The sequence below is a fragment of the Oncorhynchus keta genome, chromosome 10, assembly GCF_023373465.1.
Source record: "Oncorhynchus keta strain PuntledgeMale-10-30-2019 chromosome 10, Oket_V2, whole genome shotgun sequence".
Lineage (NCBI taxonomy): Eukaryota > Metazoa > Chordata > Actinopteri > Salmoniformes > Salmonidae > Oncorhynchus > Oncorhynchus keta.
In genome coordinates, this window is record NC_068430.1 from 1,380,245 (window position 1) to 1,402,744 (window position 22,500).

General features: G+C 44.9%; 1 protein-coding gene across 1 annotated transcript in view; it reads left to right on the top strand.

Moving 5' to 3' along the window:
* Positions 1-22,500, top strand: part of LOC118381902 (plasma membrane calcium-transporting ATPase 2-like) — a 238,561-nt gene that overhangs the window by 156,172 nt on the left and 59,889 nt on the right. The window contains 3 exon segments of the mRNA XM_052526180.1: positions 13,467-13,601; positions 14,675-14,781; positions 16,588-16,822. Coding sequence (XP_052382140.1) covers positions 13,467-13,601; positions 14,675-14,781; positions 16,588-16,822 — 477 coding nt within the window.

The following is a 22,500-nucleotide window of genomic DNA, read 5'->3' on the forward strand; positions in this document are numbered from 1 at the left end:
GATGAACAGAATAAGAGTCCTCCGTGTACTGAGAGAAGCATAGGATACTGGGGGATGGATTTCCAACAGAACAGAAACATAGAGACCTCTGGGGGATGTAGTTCTGTTAGTTGCTGGGCAGACTGTGGGAACCAGAGGCTTGTAGGAGAAGTGCGTACAGAACAATAGTTAGATCCCTGCTGACTGACGCAAGTTTAAGAGGAATCGGAAATATTACAGGCTTTTCTCTGTGTCGTTATCAAAGCCTTCTTTGGCAGTCTAGAGAGACCAGAGCCATTATGTAAACTGAGATCCTCCTCTCTCAGCTCATTGAGCCAGTCAGAACAGGATGAGGCCTCAAAGGGCCTGCAGAGTGGGGTTCTGAGACTGAGTTAAGCTGAGGATGTCCTAAATGCATACCCCGTGCTATCTTTGTAGAGGTTGAGTTTGTCCTCAAAATGTACATTGTTCTAGCTGTGAGGTTCTGAAGCCTCTGGGATGCAGCTCGCTGCAGTGAGGTGTAGGGGGTCAGAGGTAATAATTATCTTCTGAAATAGAACCTGAGGTTTACTGTTAGGGGGTCAGAGGTGATGATTATCTTCTGAAATAGAACCTGGGGTTTACTGTTAGGGGGTCAGATGTGATGATTGATATCCTGACTCTCATGGTGTTGATTTGTATTCTGAACTCTGAGCCTGGTTGTCTGTTTCCCATCTGCTCTGTAACCTGCTCTGACCTCAGGGGCCAATGGCTAGACAGGACGGAGTAGCCAACTCAAACGCTCTAGTAATCTCCTAGGCCAGGCTGAATCATGGATGACTACGTGGATAGACACGACTGTGTTAGTTGGTGTGACTACTGGACATTCACACCAGACAGGACAGTGTCAGTAGTGTGACTACAGAACATTCACACCAGACAGGACAGTGTCAGCAGTGTGACTACAGAACATTCACACCAGACAGGACAGTGTCAGCAGTGTGACTACAGAACATTCACACCAGACAGGACAGTGTCAGCAGTGTGACTACTGAACATTCACACCAGACAGGACAGTGTCAGCAGTGTGACTACAGAACATTCACACCAGACAGAACAGTGTCAGTAGTGTGACTACAGAACATTCACACCAGACAGGACAGTGTCAGCAGTGTGACTACAGAACATTCACACCAGACAGGACAGTGTCAGTAGTGTGACTACTGAACATTCACACCAGACAGGACAGTGTCAGTAGTGTGACTACAGAACATTCACACCAGACAGGACAGTGTCAGCAGTGTGACTACAGAACATTCACACCAGACAGGACAGTGTCAGCAGTGTGACTACTGAACATTCACACCAGACAGGACAGTGTCAGCAGTGTGACTACAGAACATTCACACCAGACAGGACAGTGTCAGCAGTGTGACTACTGAACATTCACACCAGACAGGACAGTGTCAGCAGTGTGACTACAGAACATTCACACCAGACAGGACAGTGTCAGCAGTGTGACTACTGAACATTCACACCAGACAGGACAGTGTCAGTAGTGTGACTACTGAACATTCACACCAGACAGGACAGTGTCAGCAGTGTGACTACAGAACATTCACACCAGACAGGACAGTGTCAGCAGTGTGACTACAGAACATTCACACCAGACAGGACAGTGTCAGTAGTGTGACTACAGAACATTCACACCAGACAGGACAGTGTCAGTAGTGTGACTACAGAACATTCACACCAGACAGGACAGTGTCAGTAGTGTGACTACAGAACATTCACACCAGACAGGACAGTGTCAGTAGTGTGACTACAGAACATTCACACCAGACAGGACAGTGTCAGCAGTGTGACTACAGAACATTCACACCAGACAGGACAGTGTCAGTAGTGTGACTACAGAACATTCACACCAGACAGGACAGTGTCAGCAGTGTGACTACAGAACATTCACACCAGACAGGACAGTGTCAGCAGTGTGACTACAGAACATTCACACCAGACAGGACAGTGTCAGCAGTGTGACTACAGAACATTCACACCAGACAGGACAGTGTCAGTAGTGTGACTACAGAACGTAGAGCATTGGGGAATCAGACTGAGAGAGGGCAGACTAACATATTTGAAGATATCCTCTGAAGATGGATTGGTCCTTTTCTTGTTAGTAGTGGAAAGAGAAGTTGGTACTTTACTGCCTGAACATTACTACACGGTCTAGATCCCAGGCTAATTGTGTTGTTGCCTGGCCATTACCACGTGGTCCAGATCCCAGGCTAATTGTGTTTTTGTCTGACCATTACCACATGGTCTAGATCCCAGGCTAATTGTGTTCTTGCCTGGCCATTACCACGTGGTCTAGATCCCAGGATAATTGTGTTTTTGTCTGACCATTACCACATGGTCTAGATCCCAGGCTAATTGTGTTGTTGTCTGGCCATTACCCCGTGGTCTAGATCCCAGGCTAATTGTGTTGTCTGGCCATTACCACATGGTCTAGATCCCAGTCTAATTGTGTTGTTTGGCCATTACCACATGGTCTAGATCCCAGGCTAATTGTGTTGTCTGGCCATTAACACGTGGTCTAGATCCCAGGCTAATTGTGTTGTTGCCTGGCCATTACCACATGGTCTAGATCCCCGGCTAATTGTGTTTTTGCCTGGTCATTACCACATGGTCTAGATCCCAGGCTAATTGTGTTCTTGTCTGGCCATTACCACATGGTCTAGATCCCAGGCTAATTGTGTTGTTATCGGACCATTACCCCGTGGTCTAGATCCCAGGCTAATTGTGTTCTTGTCCTCTTTCTATTCTGGTTAGAGCCAGTTTGCTGTGTTCTGTGAAGGGAGTAGTGCACATTGTTGTACGAGATCTTCAGTTTCTTGGTAATTATTCGCATGGAATAGCCTTCATTTCTTAGAACTAGACTGACGAGATTCAGAAGAAAGTGCTTTGTTTCTGGCCATTTTGAGCCTGTATTCGAACCCACAAATGCTGATGCTCCAGATACAACCAGTCTAAAGAAGGCCAGTTTTATTGCTTCTTTAAATCGGAACTACAGTTTTCAGCTGTGCTAACATAATTGCAAAAGGGTTTTCTAATGATCAGTTAGTGTCAGGGGTTTACCAGAATTGGACCCAGAAGCAGACCAGGACAAGGTGAGTAATAAAGATGGTGACTATTTATTAATCAATGAGAACGTGGAGGTAGATAGTTCCGGGTGGAGGAGCGGGCAGCGGAGGTGGGTTGATGGGAGTGGATAGGCTGATCCAATGGATGACAACACACTGGCGATGGGGTATGTCAGGGATGGGGTATGTCAGGGATGGGGTATGTCAGGGATGGGGTATGACAGGGACGGGGTATGTCAGGGATGGGGTATGACAGGGATGGGGTATGTCAGGGATGGGGTATGTCAGGGATGGGGTATGTCAGGGATGGGGTATGACAGGGATGGGGTATGTCAGGGATGGGGTATGACAGGGATGGGGTATGACAGGGATGGGGTATGTCAGGGATGGGGTATGTCAGGGATGGGGTATGACAGGGATGGGGTATGTCAGGGATGGGGTATGACAGGGATGGGGTATGACAGGGATGGGGTATGTCAGGGATGGGGTATGACAGGGATGGGGTATGACAGGGATGGGGTATGTCAGGGATGGGGTATGACAGGGATGGGGTATGACAGGGATGGGGTATGACAGGGATGGGGGTATGACAGGGATGGGGTATGACAGGGATGGGGTATGACAGGGATGGGGTATGTCAGGGATGGGGTATGTCAGGGATGGGGTATGACAGGGATGGGGTATGACAGGGATGGGGTATGACAGGGATGGGGTATGACAGGGATGGGGTATGTCAGGGATGGGGTATGACAGGGATGGGGTATGACAGGGATGGGGTATGACAGGGATGGGGTATGTCAGGGATGGGGTATGACAGGGATGGGGTATGTCAGGGATGGGGTATGACAGGGATGGGGTATGACAGGGATGGGGTATGACAGGGATGGGGTATGACAGGGATGGGGTATGACAGGGATGGGGTATGACAGGGATGGGGTATGTCAGGGATGGGGTATGACAGGGATGGGGTATGACAGGGATGGGGTATGTCAGGGATGGGGTATGTCAGGGATGGGGTATGTCAGGGATGGGGTATGACAGGGATGGGGTATGACAGGGATGGGGTATGTCAGGGATGGGGTATGACAGGGATGGGGTATGTCAGGGATGGGGTATGACAGGGATGGGGTATGACAGGGATGGGGTATGACAGGGATGGGGTATGTCAGGGATGGGGTATGACAGGGATGGGGTATGACAGGGATGGGGTATGACAGGGATGGGTTATGACAGGGATGGGGTATGACAGGGATGGGGTATGACAGGGATGGGGTATGTCAGGGATGGGGTATGTCAGGGATGGGGTATGACAGGGATGGGGTATGACAGGGATGGGGTATGTCAGGGATGGGGTATGTCAGGGATGGGGTATGTCAGGGATGGGGTATGTCAGGGATGGGGTATGACAGGGATGGGGTATGACAGGGATGGGGTATGTCAGGGATGGGGTATGACAGGGATGGGGTATGACAGGGATGGGGTATGTCAGGGATGGGGTATGACAGGGATGGGGTATGTCAGGGATGGGGTATGACAGGGATGGGGTATGTCAGGGATGGGGTATGACAGGGATGGGGTATGACAGGGATGGGGTATGTCAGGGATGGGGTATGACAGGGATGGGGTATGACAGGGATGGGGTATGACAGGGATGGGGTATGTCAGGGATGGGGTATGTCAGGGATGGGGTATGTCAGGGATGGGGTATGACAGGGATGGGGTATGACAGGGATGGGGTATGGGGTATGTCAGGGATGGGGTATGTCAGGGATGGGGTATGACAGGGATGGGGTATGTAAGGGATGGGGTATGTCAGGGATGGGGTATGACAGGGATGGGGTATGTCAGGGATGGGGTATGTCAGGGATGGGGTATGACAGGGATGGGGTATGACAGGGATGGGGTATGTCAGGGATGGGGTATGACAGGGATGGGGTATGACAGGGATGGGGTATGACAGGGATGGGGTATGACAGGGATGGGGTATGACAGGTATGACAGGGATGGGGTATGTCAGGGATGGGGTATGACAGGGATGGGGTATGTCAGGGATGGGGTATGACAGGGATGGGTTATGACAGGGATGGGGTATGACAGGGATGGGGTATGACAGGGATGGGGTATGTCAGGGATGGGGTATGTCAGGGATGGGGTATGACAGGGATGGGGTATGACAGGGATGGGGTATGTCAGGGATGGGGTATGTCAGGGATGGGGTATGTCAGGGATGGGGTATGTCAGGGATGGGGTATGACAGGGATGGGGTATGACAGGGATGGGGTATGTCAGGGATGGGGTATGACAGGGATGGGGTATGTCAGGGATGGGGTATGTCAGGGATGGGGTATGTCAGGGATGGGGTATGACAGGGATGGGGTATGACAGGGATGGAGTATGTCAGGGATGGGGTATGTCAGGGATGGGGTATGTCAGGGATGGGGTATGTCAGGGATGGGGTATGTCAGGGATGGGGTATGACAGGGATGGGGTATGACAGGGATGGGGTATGTCAGGGATGGGGTATGTCAGGGATGGGGTATGTCAGGGATGGGGTATGTCAGGGATGGGGTATGACAGGGATGGGGTATGTCAGGGATGGGGTATGTCAGGGATGGGGTATGTCAGGGATGGGGTATGACAGGGATGGGGTATGTCAGGGATGGGGTATGACAGGGATGGGGTATGACAGGGATGGGGTATGGGGTATGACAGGGATGGGGTATGTCAGGGATGGGGTATGACAGGGATGGGGTATGGGGTATGTCAGGGATGGGGTATGTCAGGGATGGGGTATGTCAGGGATGGGGTATGACAGGGATGGGGTATGACAGGGATGGGGTATGACAGGGATGGGGTATGGGGTATGTCAGGGATGGGGTATGACAGGGATGGGGTATGGGGTATGTCAGGGATGGGGTATGACAGGGATGGGGTATGACAGGGATGGGGTATGACAGGGATGGGGTATGACGTAGAAGCAAGACGTACAAAACAATAAAACAAACTCTATAAACTGGAGGCTGGTTCGTGGGCACAACATACTGTTCATGGCTAACGATCCGGCAGGGAATGGATGTCAGGTCAGAGCTTTTGAAGGGGAGAGGTGATGATCAGGACAGGTGTGCAGATTACTGATGGGATACAGGTGCGGGTGAACATCGATCTCCCAACAAGCTAATTCGCCCGGCAACCAGACAGGGTGCGTTCCAGGACACCGGAAACACACTCCAGGACAGAAACACAGGCAAACACAGACTCAGGAAGCGGGATTCGTGACAAATGAGAAGTTAGCCTTTTAAAATGATAGACTTGGATGAGGTAACACAACTCGTGGTATTGGAATTAGCCATTGGAACACAGGAGTGATGGTTGCTGAATATGTGCTTCTGTACTCCTATGTAGATATTCCATAAAGAAATCAGCCGTTTCCAGCTACAATAGTCATTTACACCATTAACAATGTCTACACTGTATTTCTGATCAGTTATTTTAATGGTCAAAAAATGTGCTTTTCTTTAAAAACAAGGACATTTCTAAATGATATGGATGTCAGAGTGGCATGATGTCAGAGCGGAACGGACTAAGATACAGTAGAATAGTATAGAATACAGTATATACATGGACTAAGATACAGTAGAATAGTATAGAATACAGTATATACATATGAGATGAGTAATGCTAGATATGTAAACAGTGAGACTAGTGTTCCATTCCTTAAAGTGGCAAGTGATTTCAAGTCTATGCCTGTAGGCAGCAGCCTCTAAATGTGCTAGTGATGGCTGTTTAACAGTCTGATGGCCTTGAGATAGAAGCTGTTTTTCAGTCTCTCGGTCCCTGCTTTGATGCACCTGTACTGACCTCGCCTTCTGGATGATAGCGGGGTGAACAGGCAGTGGCTCGGGTGGTTGTTGTCCTTGATGATCTTTATGGCCTTCCTGTAACATCGAGTGCTCTAGGTGTCTTAGAGGGTGGGTAGTGTGCAAATCTGTCATCAAGGAAAAGGGTGGCTACTTTGAAGAATCTCAAATATAAAATATATTTTGATTTGTTTAAATACTTTTTTGGTTACTACATTATTCCATATGTGTTATTTCATAGTTTTGATGTCTTCACTATTATTCTACAATGTAGAAAATAGTAAAAATAAAGAAAAACCCTTGAATGAGTAGGTGTGTCCAAACTTTTGACTGGTACTGTATATACAATTAAGCTGTCAACCAGCACCAATGGTCTGATATGGACTGTAACTCTTCCTTCACACCATTCTCCCCAAGACAAGTAGAAAGACACATCTAAAAATAAGGTGATCCCAAGCTTTATTGAAATGTTCATTTTTACTCTTTATATAATAGTGTCTCCTTAGGCTGGCTGCATGCCTGTGCTTCTAGCCGTCAACAGGATCCTACATGATTGTTTGAACATTTTCAAATAACCATGTACAGGAACAGACTTGGCCAGTATATACATGGACAAGCACAGACAGTAGAATTACCAAATTCCAACACTCATTCTAGAACACTCATTCTAGAACACTCATTCGAGAACACTCATTCTAGAACACTCATCCTATAATCTTTATTTAACTAGGCAAGTCAGTTAAGAACAAATTCTTATTTACAATGAAGGCTAGTGTTCCATTCCTTAAAGTGGCCAAGTCCCTGTAGGCCAAACCCTCGGCTAGTGATGGCTGTTTAACAGTCTGACGGCTGGGCCAGTCTCTCGTCCCTGCGCCGCCCTACGGGACTCCCAATCACGGCCGGATGTGATACAGCCCCTGGACATCGATTCGAACTTAGGGGACTGTAGTAACGCCTCTTGTAATTGAGATTTGTTTAAAACCGTGCCTTAGACCCATAGTTTTGATGCTTCCACTACAATGTAGAAAATAGTTGAATGAGTCCACACTTTTGACTGGTACAGATATAAATACCCCTACAGTATAAAGACACAGTTCACAAGATTTAAAACATGACATGGGATTGCACAGTAAAGTCTGGGACTTATTTCCATCGTGGTCCTTATTGTTTTGCATAGATACAATAACATATACAGTAACATACTGTAGATACAGATACAGTAACATACTGCAGATACATATACAGTAACATACTGTAGATACAGTATCATACTGTAGATATAGATACAGTAACATACTGTAGATACATATACAGTAACATACTGTAGATACAGTATCATACTGTAGATATAGATACAACATAACATACTGTAGATACAGTATCATACTGTAGATACAGATACAGTAACATACTGTAGATACAGATACAGTAACATACTGTAGATACAGATACAGTAACATACTGTAGATACATATTCAGTAACATACTGTAGATACAGATACAGTAACATACTGTAGATACAGATACAGTAACATACTGTAGATACATATACAGTAACATACTGTAGATACAGTAACATACTGTAGATACAGATACAGTAACATACTGTAGATACAGTAACATACTGTAGATACAGATACAGTAACATACTGTAGATACAGATACAGTAACATACTGTAGATACAGATACAGTAACATACTGTAGATACAGTAACATACTGTAGATACAGATACAGTAACATACTGTAGATACAGTAACATACTACAGATACAGTAACATACTGTAGATACATATTCAGTAACATACTGTAGATACATATACAGTAACATACTGTAGATACAGATACAGTAACATACTGTAGATACATATACAGTAACATACTGTAGATACAGTAACATACTGTAGATACAGTAACATACTGTAGATACAGTAACATACTGTAGATACATATACAGTAACATACTGTAGATACATATACAGTAACATACTGTAGATACATATACAGTAACATACTGTAGATACATATACAGTAACATACTGTAGATACAGATACAGTAACATACTGTAGATACAGATACAGTAACATACTGTAGATACAGATACATTACAGAGATACAGACATAAAACAACAATTATACTGTTCACGCATTAGCAAGCTTTTGAAATGATTTTTAGACGGCCAAGGCAGCTAATATGAATAATTATTATTTTGAGACAGACAGAGGATCATGGAGGCTGATAGATTCAACACCATGCAGAGGACTGTGACATCGGTGACAACACCTTCTCAGTGATAGACAGTGCTGCTGACGGCTGGGGACGATAGAACCAGCAGCCTCATCTTCACATTACGATCACAGTGTTTTGATGTATCCTCCACACACACACACACGCGCACACAGACACACACACACACACGCGCACACGCACACACACACACGCGCACACACACACACACACACACGCGTGCACACACACACGCGCGCACACACACGCACACACACAGTGAGGCTCTGCAGAAGTAGAGCTCAATCCGAAGAGGCACTGTGACAGTATTGGAGAGGACAGTGTTGTGTTGCTGTCTCTTGTCCTTGTCATGGCTAGCTAACACACACGTGTAAAACAGCACGCTGCTGTTCAACCCAGATGCCAACATCACACGCCGAGTGGCCGAAGTGGCCCTGTGTTTCGACCAACACGATACAAACTGACATTTTCTACTGTATTTGCCTTTCACATTGAAAACTCTAACCTCTGTCCTGCAAAATGGAGGTTAAGCCTACCTTTTTCACTCCAATTCAAATCTCCACTTCAAATCTCCACTTCAAATCTCCACTACAAATCTCCACTGCAAATCTCCACTACAAATCTCCACTACAAATCTCCACTTCAACTCTCCACTACAAATCTCCACTACAAATCTCCACTTCAAATCTCCACTACAAATCTCCACTACAAATCTCCACTACAAATCTCCACTACAACTCTCCACTTCAAATCTCCACTACAAATCTCCACTACAAATCTCCCTAAAATCTCCACTACAAATCTCCACTACAAATCTCCACTACAAATCTCCACTTCAAATCTCCACTACAAATCTCCACTTCAAATCTCCACTACAAATCTCCACTACAAATCTCCACTACAAATCTCCACTTCAACTCTCCACTTCAAATCTCCACTACAAATCTCCACTACAAATCTCCACTACAAATCTCCACTTCAAATCTCCACTACAAATCTCCACTACAAATCTCCACTTCAACTCTCCACTACAAATCTCCACTACAAATCTCCACTACACTTCAAATCTCCACAGATGATGTGGTTAATGTAAATCTCCACTGAAACACTCCTTACCACTGTAAAATCTCCACTGACAGGATAGCATCTTAGTAATATATTGATATTACATACAGACTACTACAAATCCACAACTCATGGTCCCACACAAATCATTTTATTTTCAAGTAAAAATATCCCTTGAATGACCAAAACATAACCCATTATATTATTTTACTCTAAATTAAAATACTCAAATTTTAAAGAAATCGTACCTTTTTTTCTAATCTCTATCAGGAAGCCTGAAAGAACAGTCTGAGTGGGCGGGTGAGCTTATATTCATGAGCTCGTCTTGATTGACAGCTCTTTGAAACTCATGGTCCCCACAGCTTGTTTTCCAAGTAAAAATCATTGATGACCAGTTAAATATTATTTTACCTCTCACCAATACTATCTCTTAAAATGTGTTTTTAATCGTCAACAGAGATGATCATGGACTGTTAGATATCAGACAAACGGCAGGAATACACACAAATACACACATTATGCTTGTCACATTATCTCTGCCAGTAAATGTGCTCTGCTAAATTATCTCTGCTAAATGTGTTTATTACGTCAACAGAGATGATCATGGACTGTTAGATATCAGACAAACGGCAGGAATACACACAAATACACACATTATATCACATTATCTCTGCTAAATGTGTTTATTACGTCAACAGAGATGATCATGGACTGTTAGATATCAGACAAACGGCAGGAATACACACAAATGTATTTCTACTGTTGTGTACCTAATTCCAGAATACAGTGAACTGTATTCACTTCAGCAGAATGAGTAAAGCCTGAGTCCTCGTAGACGCTTCGACGTTAGGGAATATGTACATGGAAACAAGAGAACTGGACAAGTTATTGATGCCTCTGCATTATCGCTAGTAATTACAATATGTTCAGAATTGTATGTATTGATCAGACATTTAATTAATCATTTACATGAACACTCATGAGAAATAATGGTGAGACATAGATTTACATTTTTTTATTTATTTTACTAGGCAAGTCAGTTAAAGAACAGATTCTTATTTTCAATGACAGCCCTAGGAACAGTGGGTTAACTGCCTGTTCAGGGGCAGAACGACAGATTTGTACCTTGTCAGCTTGGGGATTCGAACTTGCAACCTTTCGGTTACTAGTACAACACTCTAACCACTAGGCTACCCTGCCGCCCCCATAGTAAACTATGGTGAGACATAGTTCAAACCATTTGTAAAACTCTCCTGTCGGAATGCTTGAAAACAAAACAGCACAAAGTAAGGTAATGTGATATTATATCACGGAAAAGTGAATGACTGAGATCTGTCCATCCCAGGACCCCTGTCTGCCCAGTGAGACAGGCCTGATCTGTCCATCCCAGGACCCCTGTCTGCCCAGTGAGACAGGCCTGATCTGTCCATCCCAGGACCCCTGTCTGCCCAGTGAGACAGGCCTGATCTGTCCATCCCAGGACCCCTGTCTGCCCAGTGAGACAGGCCTGATCTGTCCATCCCAGGACCCCTGTCTGCCCAGTGAGACAGGCCTGATCTGTCCATCCCAGGACCCCTGTCTGCCCAGTGAGACAGGCCTGATCTGTCCATCCATCTGCCCAGTGAGACAGGCCTGATCTGTCCATCCCAGGACCCCTGTCTGCCCAGTGAGACAGGTCTGATCTGTCCATCCCCCCTGTCTGCCCAGGACCCTGATCTGTCCATCCAGTCTGCCCAGTGAGACAGGCCTGATCTGTCCATCCCAGGACCCCTGTCTGCCCAGTGAGACAGGCCTGATCTGTCCATCCCAGGACCCCTGTCTGCCCAGTGAGACAGGCCTGATCTGTCCATCCATCTGCCCAGTGTGAAAGGCCTGATCTGTCCATCCATCTGCCCGGTGAGACAGGCCTGATCTGTCCATCCATCTGCCCAGTGTGAAAGGCCTGATCTGTCCATCCATCTGCCCAGTGTGAAAGGCCTGACTTGGGCTTTAGGGAATGAAACCAACTGCAGAGATTGATGGGGATGGAAGGGGGATAGGAGGGGGACCCGTGTACCCCGCTTCAATCAAACAGGCTTCAGTCACCCCTAGATTGAAGAGGGAGACATATCCAGCTATGGCCTCCGCCTTGTCAGACCTTTCGCACAAGTAAAGCATCGTAACGCGCAATTACCTCTTCGAGCTCCTTGTAGTTGCCCTTGTTTTCTGAACTTTCTCTCTCATCGTGATCCCTAAGTAAAAGCCAACTCTTGCCGATTAGCTTCTGGTGACCCTGTTTCTTCTTACCTTCTCGTTGTTTTGTGGTAGTTTGAATACAAAGACCTTTGTTCATTACATGATCAATGATTTTTCAAGAAGCTTGAATCTGATCTGGGCAATGAAAGGAGTTCTTCAGCAAACATCCACTACATTGTTGTTAGCGTTGGCTAGCCATTTTGGAGGAGAAAACTGCACTCTGGTAGCTAGCTAACGTTAGCACTTGCTACAAAAGTTAGCAAGGCAAATTGAAATATATTACACTATCTCCAAACAAAAATAAACTCTAAAACCAAGAAAACAATATATAATCTAACTCCTCCATCTCCTGTAGTTTGAAGAAACTAATTTAAATTTAATAATATGCTAAAAATGCCCAATTATCACAATCTCTATCCAATATGTCACCAACTCACCAGGCTTATCAACACATAGAACTCCCATACACCACTCTCGGTTCAATCTCTGATCCTAGTCCTATGATTGGATGGACAACATGTCAGTTCGTAATGCAAAAGTTTTGATTGGCTGGAGGACGTCCTCTGGAAGTTGTCATAATTACCGTGTAAGTCTACGGAAGGGGGTGAGGCCTACGAGTCTCCTAGGTTTTGTATTGAAGTCAATGTACCCAGAGGAGGACGGAAGCTAGCTGTCCTCCGGCTACACCATGGTGCTACCCTACAGAGGGCTGTTGAGGCTACTGTAGACCTTTGATGCAAAACAGTGTGTTAATCCTTTACTTGGTGATGTATAGTTCTAACTAAAAAGGATAACTTTTTTTTAATGTTTCATTATTTACAACAAAAAAATCTGAAATTGACTTGAGTAGGATGGTCCTCCACTCCTTCCTGTGAGGAGCCTCACAATGTAGTCAATCTCAAAACACACACTTTGACTTCTCACCCCATGGTTCTGTATCTGTCCCTCTCTCCATCTCCCCAGCCTGCCACCAAGGAGGGTGGTCTGCCCATGCAGGTGGGTAACAAGACAGAGTGTGGCCTGCTTGGCCTGGTGCTGGACCTGAAGAGAGACTACCAACCCATCCGCAACCAGATCCCAGAGGAGAAACTCTACAAGGTCTACACACCATTATTGTTTAGGTTATTTATGGTGGTTGTAGTGGTGGTGATGGTGGTGGTGGTGGTGATGGTGATGATTGTGTTTTTTATATATATAAAGTTGTCTCTAACTCTAATTATGTCTCTAACTCTAATTATGTCTCTAATTCTGTCTCTAACTCTAATTATGTCTCTAACTCTAATTATGTCTCTAATTCTGTCTCTAACTCTAATTCTGTCTCTAACTCTAATTATGTCTCTAATTCTGTCTCTAACTCTAATTCTGTCTCTAACTCTAATTATGTCTCTAATTCTGTCTCTAACTCTAATTCTGTCTCTAACTCTAATTATGTCTCTAATTCTGTCTCTAACTCTAATTATGTCTCTAATTCTGTCTCTAACTCTAATTATGTCTCTAACTTTAATTCTGTCTCCAACTTTAATTCTGTCCCCAATTCTGTCTCTAACTCTAATTCTGTCTCTAACTCTAATTATGTCTCTAATTCTGTCTCTAACTCTAATTCTGTCTCTAACTCTAATTATGTCTCTAATTCTGTCTCTAACTCTAATTCTGTCTCTAACCTAATTCTGTCTGGGTAACTCAGAGTCTGTCTCTAACTCTAACCCTGTCCTTAACTCTAATTCTGTCTCTTAACTCCAATTCTGTCTCTAACTCTAATTCTGTCTCTGGTGACTCTAATTCTGGTGATGGTCTTAACTCTAATTCTGTCTCTAACTCTAATTCTGTCTCTAACTCTAATTATGTCTCTAATTCTGTCTCTAACTCTAATTCTGTCTCTAACTCTAATTCTGTCTCTGTCTCTAACTCTGTCCCCAATTCTGTCTCTAACTCTAATTCTGTCTCTAACTCCAATTCTGTCTGGAATTTTGTCCCCAATTATGTCTCTAACTCTGTCTCTAACTCTGTCTCTAATTCTTATTCTGAATTCTAATTCCGTCTCTAATTCTTATTCTGAATTCTAATTCCGTCTCTAATTCTTATTCTGAATTCTAATTCCGTCTCTAATTCTTATTCTGAATTCTAATTCCGTCTCTAATTCTTATTCTGAATTCTAATTCTGATTGTACCAGGTATACACCTTCAACTCGGCCAGGAAGTCCATGTCCACTGTCATCAAACTATCAGACGGCAGCTTCAGGATGTACAGCAAGGGAGCCTCTGAGATCGTCCTGAAGAAGTGAGTGGTTAACAGCTGGATGCGAAACCATAGTAGATGTCTTCAGTTTCCAGCGCTGTATCCAGAAAGGAAAGCAGCCTCTAGGCTCTAGGATCTACCCTCTAGACTCTAGCCCTCTACCCTCTAGGCTCTACCCTCTAGGCTCTACCCTCTAGGCTCTACCCTCTAGACTCTACCCTCTACCCTCTGCCCCTACCCTCTAGCCTACCCTACCCTCTAGGCTCTACCCTCTAGGCTCTACCCTCTAGACTCTTGCCCTCTAGACTCTTGCCCTCTACCCTCTAGGCTCTACCCTCTAGGCTCTACCCTCTAGGCTCTACCCTCTAGGCTCTACCCTCTGCCACCCTACCCTCTAGGCTCTACCTTCTAGGCTCTACCCTCTAGACTCTACCCTCTGCCACCCTACCCTCTAGCCTCTAGCCTCTACCATCTAGGCTCTACCCTCTAGGCTCTACCCTCTAGGCTCTACCCTCTAGCCTCTCTAGGCTCTACCTTCTACCCTCTGGCTCTACCCTCTAGGCTCTAGCCCTCTAGGCCTCTACCTTCTAGGCTCTACCCTCTAGGCTCTACCCTCTAGGCTCTACCCTCTATGCTCTACCCTCTAGGCTCTAGGCCTCTACCCTCTAGGCTCTAGCCCTCTACCCTCTAGGCTCTACCCTCTAGGCCCTACCCTCTAGCCCTCTACTTTCTAGGCTCTACCTTCAAGGCTCTACCTTCTAGGCTCTAGTCTCTGGGCTCTACCTTCTATCCTCTACCCTTTAGGCTCTACCCTCTAGGCTCTAGGCCTCTACCTTCTAGGCTCTACCCTCTAGGCTCTAGCCTCTACCCTCTAGGCTCTAGCCTCTACCCTCTAGCCTCTACCACTAGGCTCTACCCCCTAGCCTCTACCCTCTGCCACCCTACCCTCTAGCCTCTACCCTATAGGCTCTAGCCTCTACCCTCTAGGCTCTACCCTCTAGGCTCTACCCTCTAGCCACTAGGCTCTACCCCCTAGCCTCTACCCTCTGCCACCCTAACCTCTAGCCTCTACCCTCTAGGCTCTACCCTCTAGGCTCTACCTTCTAGGCTCTAGCCTCTACCTTCTAGGCTCTAGCCTCTAGGCTCTACCCTCTACCCGCTAGGCTCTACCCTCTAGGCTCTAGCCCTCTACCTTCTAGGCTCTACCTTCTAGGCTCTACCCTCTAGGCTCTAGGCTCTACCTTCTAGGCTCTACCCTCTAGGCTCTAGCCCTCTACCCTCTAGGCTCTACCCTCTAGGCTCGAGCCTCTTGGCTCTAGTCTCTACCTTCTACCCTCTAGGCTCTACCCTCTAGGCTCTAGCCCTCTACCTTCTAGGCTCTACCCTCTAGGCTCTACCCTCTAGGCTCTACCTTCTAGACTCTACCCTCTGCCACCCTACCCTCTAGCCTCTACCCTCTAGCCTCTACCCTCTAGCCTCTACCAGCCTCTCGGCTCTACCCTCTCGGCTCTACCCCTCGGCTCTCTCTACCCTCTAGCCTCTCGGCTCTACCCTCTCGGCTCTAACCTCTCGGCTCGAGGCTCTAACCTCTAGGCTCTAACCTCTAGGCTCTAACCTCTAGGCTCTAACCTCTAGGCTCTAACCTCTAGGATGAGATCTGACATGGGATTACAATCCTCTCAGATCTCCTTAGCAGAGGTCCTAAGGAGCGAGGTGGTTGATTTGGGGGATTGATTGCAGCTACAAACACTGAATTTATGATGTTCGTCACTGATCTACCCAAGGCTTTACCTGTGTTTGTTTTCGAATTGTGGCACCCCTGACCTCTGACCTTTCTAACCCCCCCAGGTGCACTAAGATCCTGAACCAGGAAGGTGAGCCGCGGGTGTTCCGTCCCAGGGATAAGGACGAGATGGTGAAGAAGGTGATCGAGCCGATGGCGTGTGACGGGCTGCGGACCATCTGCGTGGCGTACCGTGACTTCCCTGCCGACCCAGAACCCCTCTGGGACAACGAGAACGACATCCTCAATGAGCTGACGGCCGTCTGTGTGGTTGGGATAGAGGATCCTGTCAGACCAGAGGTAGGCTGTATGTGGTCGGGATAGAGGACCCTCCATTATACTACACCTCCATTATACTACTCTTCCATTATACTACTACTCCATTATACTACTCCTCCATTATACTACTCCATTATACTACTACTCCTCCATTATGCTACTACTCCTCCATTATACTACTACTCCTCCATTATACTACTACTCCATTATACTACTCCTCCATTATACTACTCCTCCATTATACTACTACTCCTCCATTATACTACTACTCCATTATACTACTACTCCATTATACTACTACTCCTCCATTATACTACTACTCCTCCATTATACTACTATGCCTCCATTATACTACTATGCCTCCATTATACTACTACGCCTCCATTATACTACTACTCCTCCATTATACTAATACTCCATTATACTACTACTCCTCCATTATATTACTACCCCTCCATTATACTACTATGCCTCCATTATACTACTCCATTATACCCCTCCTCCATTATAACACTACTCCATTATACCACTACTCCATTATAATACTACTCCTCCATTATACTACTACTCCTCCATTATACTACTACTCCTCCATTACACTACTACTCCATTATACTACTACTCCTCCATTACACTACTACTCCTCCATTACACTACTACTCCATTATACTACTACTCCTCCATTACACTATTACTCCATTATACTACTACTCCTCCATTATACTACTGCTCCTCCATTATACTACTACTCCTCCATTATATTACTACCCCTCCATTATACTACTACTCCATTATAATACAACTCCTCCATTATACTACTACTCCTCCATTATACTATGCCTCCATTATACTACTCCATTATACTCCTACTCCATTATACTACTACTCCATTATGATACTACTCCTCCATTATACTACTGCTACTCCTCCTCCATTACACTACTACTCCATTATAATACTACTCCTCCATTATACTACTACTACTCCAGTATACTACTACTCCATTATAATACAACTCCTCCATTATACTACTACTCCTCCCTTATACTACTACTCCATTACACTACTACTCCTCCATTACACTACTACTCCTCCATTATACTACTACTCCTCCATTATACTACTACTCCTCCATTATACTACTTCTCCTCCATTATACTACTATTACACTACTACTCCATTATAATACAACTCCTCCATTATACTACTACTCCTCCATTATACTACAACTCCTCCATTACACTACTACTCCATTATAATACAACTCCTCCATTATACTACTACTCCTCCATTACACTACTACTCCATTATACTACTACTCCTCCATTATACTACTACTCCTCCATTATACTACTCCATTATACTCCTACTCCATTATACTACTACTCCATTATACTACTCCATTATACTCCTACTCCATTATACCCCTCCTCCATTACCCTACTACTCCATTATACTACTACTCCTCCATTATACTACTACTACTCCATTATACTACTACTCCTCCATTGTAAAAGAGATTGAGGAAGTTATAGCAATTTGTTTTTTAATGTCTACATTCGTTTTTTGACAAGTTTATTATTTTACATACCAATGTTTTAATGTATGCTTATTTTTTAGTTCATGAATATGTTGTAATGCATAACTATGTTATAATGCATAGATATGTTATAATGCATACGTGTTATAATGCATACATGGTATAAAACATCTATGTTATAATGCATAACTATGTTATAATGCATACATATGTTGTAATGCATATCTATGTTATAATGCATATCTATGTTATAATGCATATCTATGTTATAATGCATATCGATGTTATAATGCATACCTTTGTAATAATGCATATCTATGTTATAATGCATGCTTATGTTATAATGCATAGATATGTTATAATGCATAGATATGTTATAATGCATAGATATGTTATAATGCATACCTATGTTATAATGCATAGATATGTTATAATGCATAGATATGTTATAATGCATAGATATGTTATAATGCATAGATATGTTATAATGCATAGATATGTTATAATGCATAGATATGTTATAATGCATATATATGTTATAATGCATAGATATGTTATAATGCATAGATATGCATGCTTATGTTATAATGCATGCTTATGTTATAATGCATACATATGTTATAATGCATACATATGCATGCTTATGTTATAATGCATGCTTATGTTATAATGCATAGATATGTTATAATGCATACATATGTTATAATGCATAGATATGTTATAATGCATACATATGTTATAATGCATGCTTATGTTATAATGCATATAATGCATAGATATGTTATAATGCATAGATATGTTATAATGCATAGATATGTTATAATGCATAGATATGTTATAATGCATAGATATGTTATAACCAAAGAGAATGTGAACTGTGGCATACACAATGAATCAGCACAGAGGAGAGAGAAAGGGAGAGAGGGGAGAAAGGGAGAGAGGGGAGAAAGGGAGAGAGGGGAGAAAGGGAGAGAGGGGAGAAAGGGAGAGAGGGGAGAAAGGGAGAGAGGGGAGAAAGGGGAGAAAGGGAGAGAGGGGAGAAAGGGAGAGAGGGGAGAAAGGGAGAGAGGGGAGAAAGGGAGAGAGGGGAGAAAAGGAGAGAGGGGAGAAAGGGAGAGAGGGGAGAAAGGGAGAGAGGGGAGAAAGAGATAGAGGGAGAGAGGGGAGAAAGGGAGAGAGGGAGAGAAAGAGAAGAGAGAGAAAACAAGTTGTGCCCAGTGTCTTTAGTGCTTCTTGTTACCAAGTCACCTTCCAACGCTCTCCATTTTTTATGAGTTTTCTCCAGCCTTGGCTCTTGCCAAAAGTACTGCACTTATCTAGGGAATGGGGGCTGGAACTGGGCCAGAACTCTAGAACTGTGCCAGACCTCTAGAACTGTGCCAGACGCTAGAACTCGGCCAGAACTCTAGAACTGTGCCAGAACTCTAGAACTGTGCCAGAACTCTAGAACTGTGCCAGACGCTAGAACTGTGCCAGAACTCTAGAACTGGGTCGTTCTCTGTCCAGATATAGAAGTATCATATTACTGCCCCCCCAAGGTGTCTGGAAACAGAAGACAAAGGGTTGTGAGACATGGGTTTGATTTTAGACACATTGAAAGTGGGATGTGTACAGAGGGTACGGGGCAACAGAACACAAACAGCAGAGGGGCATAATTACCTTGGAGATAGGGAAAGAGACGATAAAACGGGGGCAAAGTTTGCAGGTAGATCCCGGTTGGACAGCCATACCTTCTGCCCGAGACGATACTGGGGAGCCCGGGGTCCGGTGGCAGTCCGCTTGTTGTCGGAACCTGGAGGTGGTCTTGAAAAGGGCCGACCTGGCTTCCAGGTACGATGACAGCAGCCAGTGGACAGACATCTGGGCCAAAGGTATGCAGACCTCTTCCTCAGAGAAGAGTGGGGGCTGATAGCCCAGGGAACACTCAAAGGGCTAGAGTCCCATGGAAGAGCAAGGAAGGGGGTTGCGGGCGTATTCGACCCACACTAGTTGCTGGCTCCAGGTGGTGGGATTGGCGGAGACCAGGCAGTGAAGAGTCATTTCCATGTCTTGGTTGGCTCGTCCGACTGGCCGTTGGACTGGTGGTGGAACCCGAAAGACAGGGTGGCCGATGACCCAATGAGCGTGCAGAACGCTTTCCAGAAACGGTACGAGAACTGAGGACTCCGTCGGAGACCATGTCCACCGGGAATCCATGGATCCCGAAGGGGTGCTGCACCATGAGCAGGGCCGCCTCTTTGACAGAGGGTAGCTTGGGGAGAGGGATGAAGTTGGTGGCTTTGGAGAACCAATCCAATAGGGAGAACCAATCCAACCAATACTGTCAGGATGGCGGTGTTTCCATCAGACGACGGGAGACCCGTGACTAAGTCTAGGGATATGTGAGACCAGGGACGGTGAGGGACAGACAGTGGTTGAAGTGGTTCTGCGCACAGACCGTGCAGGTGGTGATGAAAGCGGAGACGTTCGGGACCATGGTAGGCCACCAAAAGCATTGTCGCACAAAGTTCAGGGACCACTCAGAGCCCTGGTTACAAAACGATCGCTAGCATGCTAACACACAATGTTACGTGAATGGGCAATAGTTAGCTTAGCATCATCGGAATGTAGAAAACAATAATAAACATGTATAAAACATAAATATTATAGAAACTAAATCTGAATTAGCCAAAGCATGTTCTAATACCTTGAAAGTAATTACAGACTTATCTTTAACCAAGGCCTGGTAAGATGGAAAACTAGAGCATGTCTGAACCGAAAATTAGCTCATTTTAAGCCACAGTACCCAAATTCACCACTAGATGAAAACATAGGAAAATATAATACTTAAGTACAGTTATCAGAACATTTATAGTTGTCATGGAAACACTAGTCAGACCTTTATGTGTATAATTACACAGAGATCGTATTACGTTCTAATATTTAATTCAATGTGTATTTCTTTTTACACAGAGATCCTATGAAGTTAAAATATGTATTAATCACTATTAAAATAGATAAACCAAGTCCTACCCAAAAGGACAGTAGGCCGTCATTGTAAATAAGAATTTGTTCTTAACTGACTTAACTTCCAGCGCTGACCGAGATGGCCGCCTCACTTCGCGTTCCTAGGAAACTATGCAGTATTTTGTTTTTTTTATGTGTTATTTCTTACATTATTACCCCAGGAAATCTTAGATTTTATTACATACAACCGGGAAGAACTATTGGATATAAGAGCAACGTCAATTCACCAACATTACGACCAGGAATATGACTTTCCCGAAGCGGATTCTCTGTTTTGTCCACCAAACAGGACAGGATGGCTCGGATCCCAGCCGGCGACCCAAAACAACAGCGCCGCAGAAGGACGGAGCTGGTCAGGCTCCGTAGACGGGCACATTGCGCACCGCTCCTGAGCATACTACTCGCCAACGTCCAGTCTCTTGACAACAAGGTTGATGAAATCCGAGCAAGGGTAGCATTCCAGAGAGACATCAGAGATTGTAACGTTCTTTGTTTCACGGATACATGGCTCTCTTGGGATACGTTATCAGAGTCGGTACAGCCACCTGGTTTCTTCACGCATCGCGCCGACAGTTAACCTGACCTATAATTCCTAACAATCAAATGCCGACCCCATTATCTACCAAGAGAAATCTCTTCGATTTATAATCACAGTCGTGTATATTCTCCCCAAGCAGACACCTCGACAGCCCTGAAAGAACTTCATTCGACTCTATGTAAACTGGAAACCACATATCCTGAAAACAAGGCTCACTAAATTTTATCAGCATATCGAATGCGCGACCAGGGCTGGTAAAACCTTGGATCATTGTTATTCTAACTTCCGCAACGCATATTAAGCCCTCCCCGCCCTCCTTTCGGAAAATCTGACCAATACTCCAATTTTGTTGCTCCCAGCCTTAAAGGTGACTGGAAACATGAACGAATACAAATAGTGTAGCTATTCCCTCCGCAAGGCAATCAAACAACAGACTATAAAAGGAAAACCAGCCTCGTCGCGGACCACGATGTCTGGCTCCTAGACAAACTAAACAATTTCTTTGCTCGCTTTGAGGACAATACAGTGCCTTTGACACGACCCGCTACCAAAACCTGTGGGCTCTCCTTCACTGCAGCCAACGTGATTAAAACATTTAAACGTGTTAACCCTCGC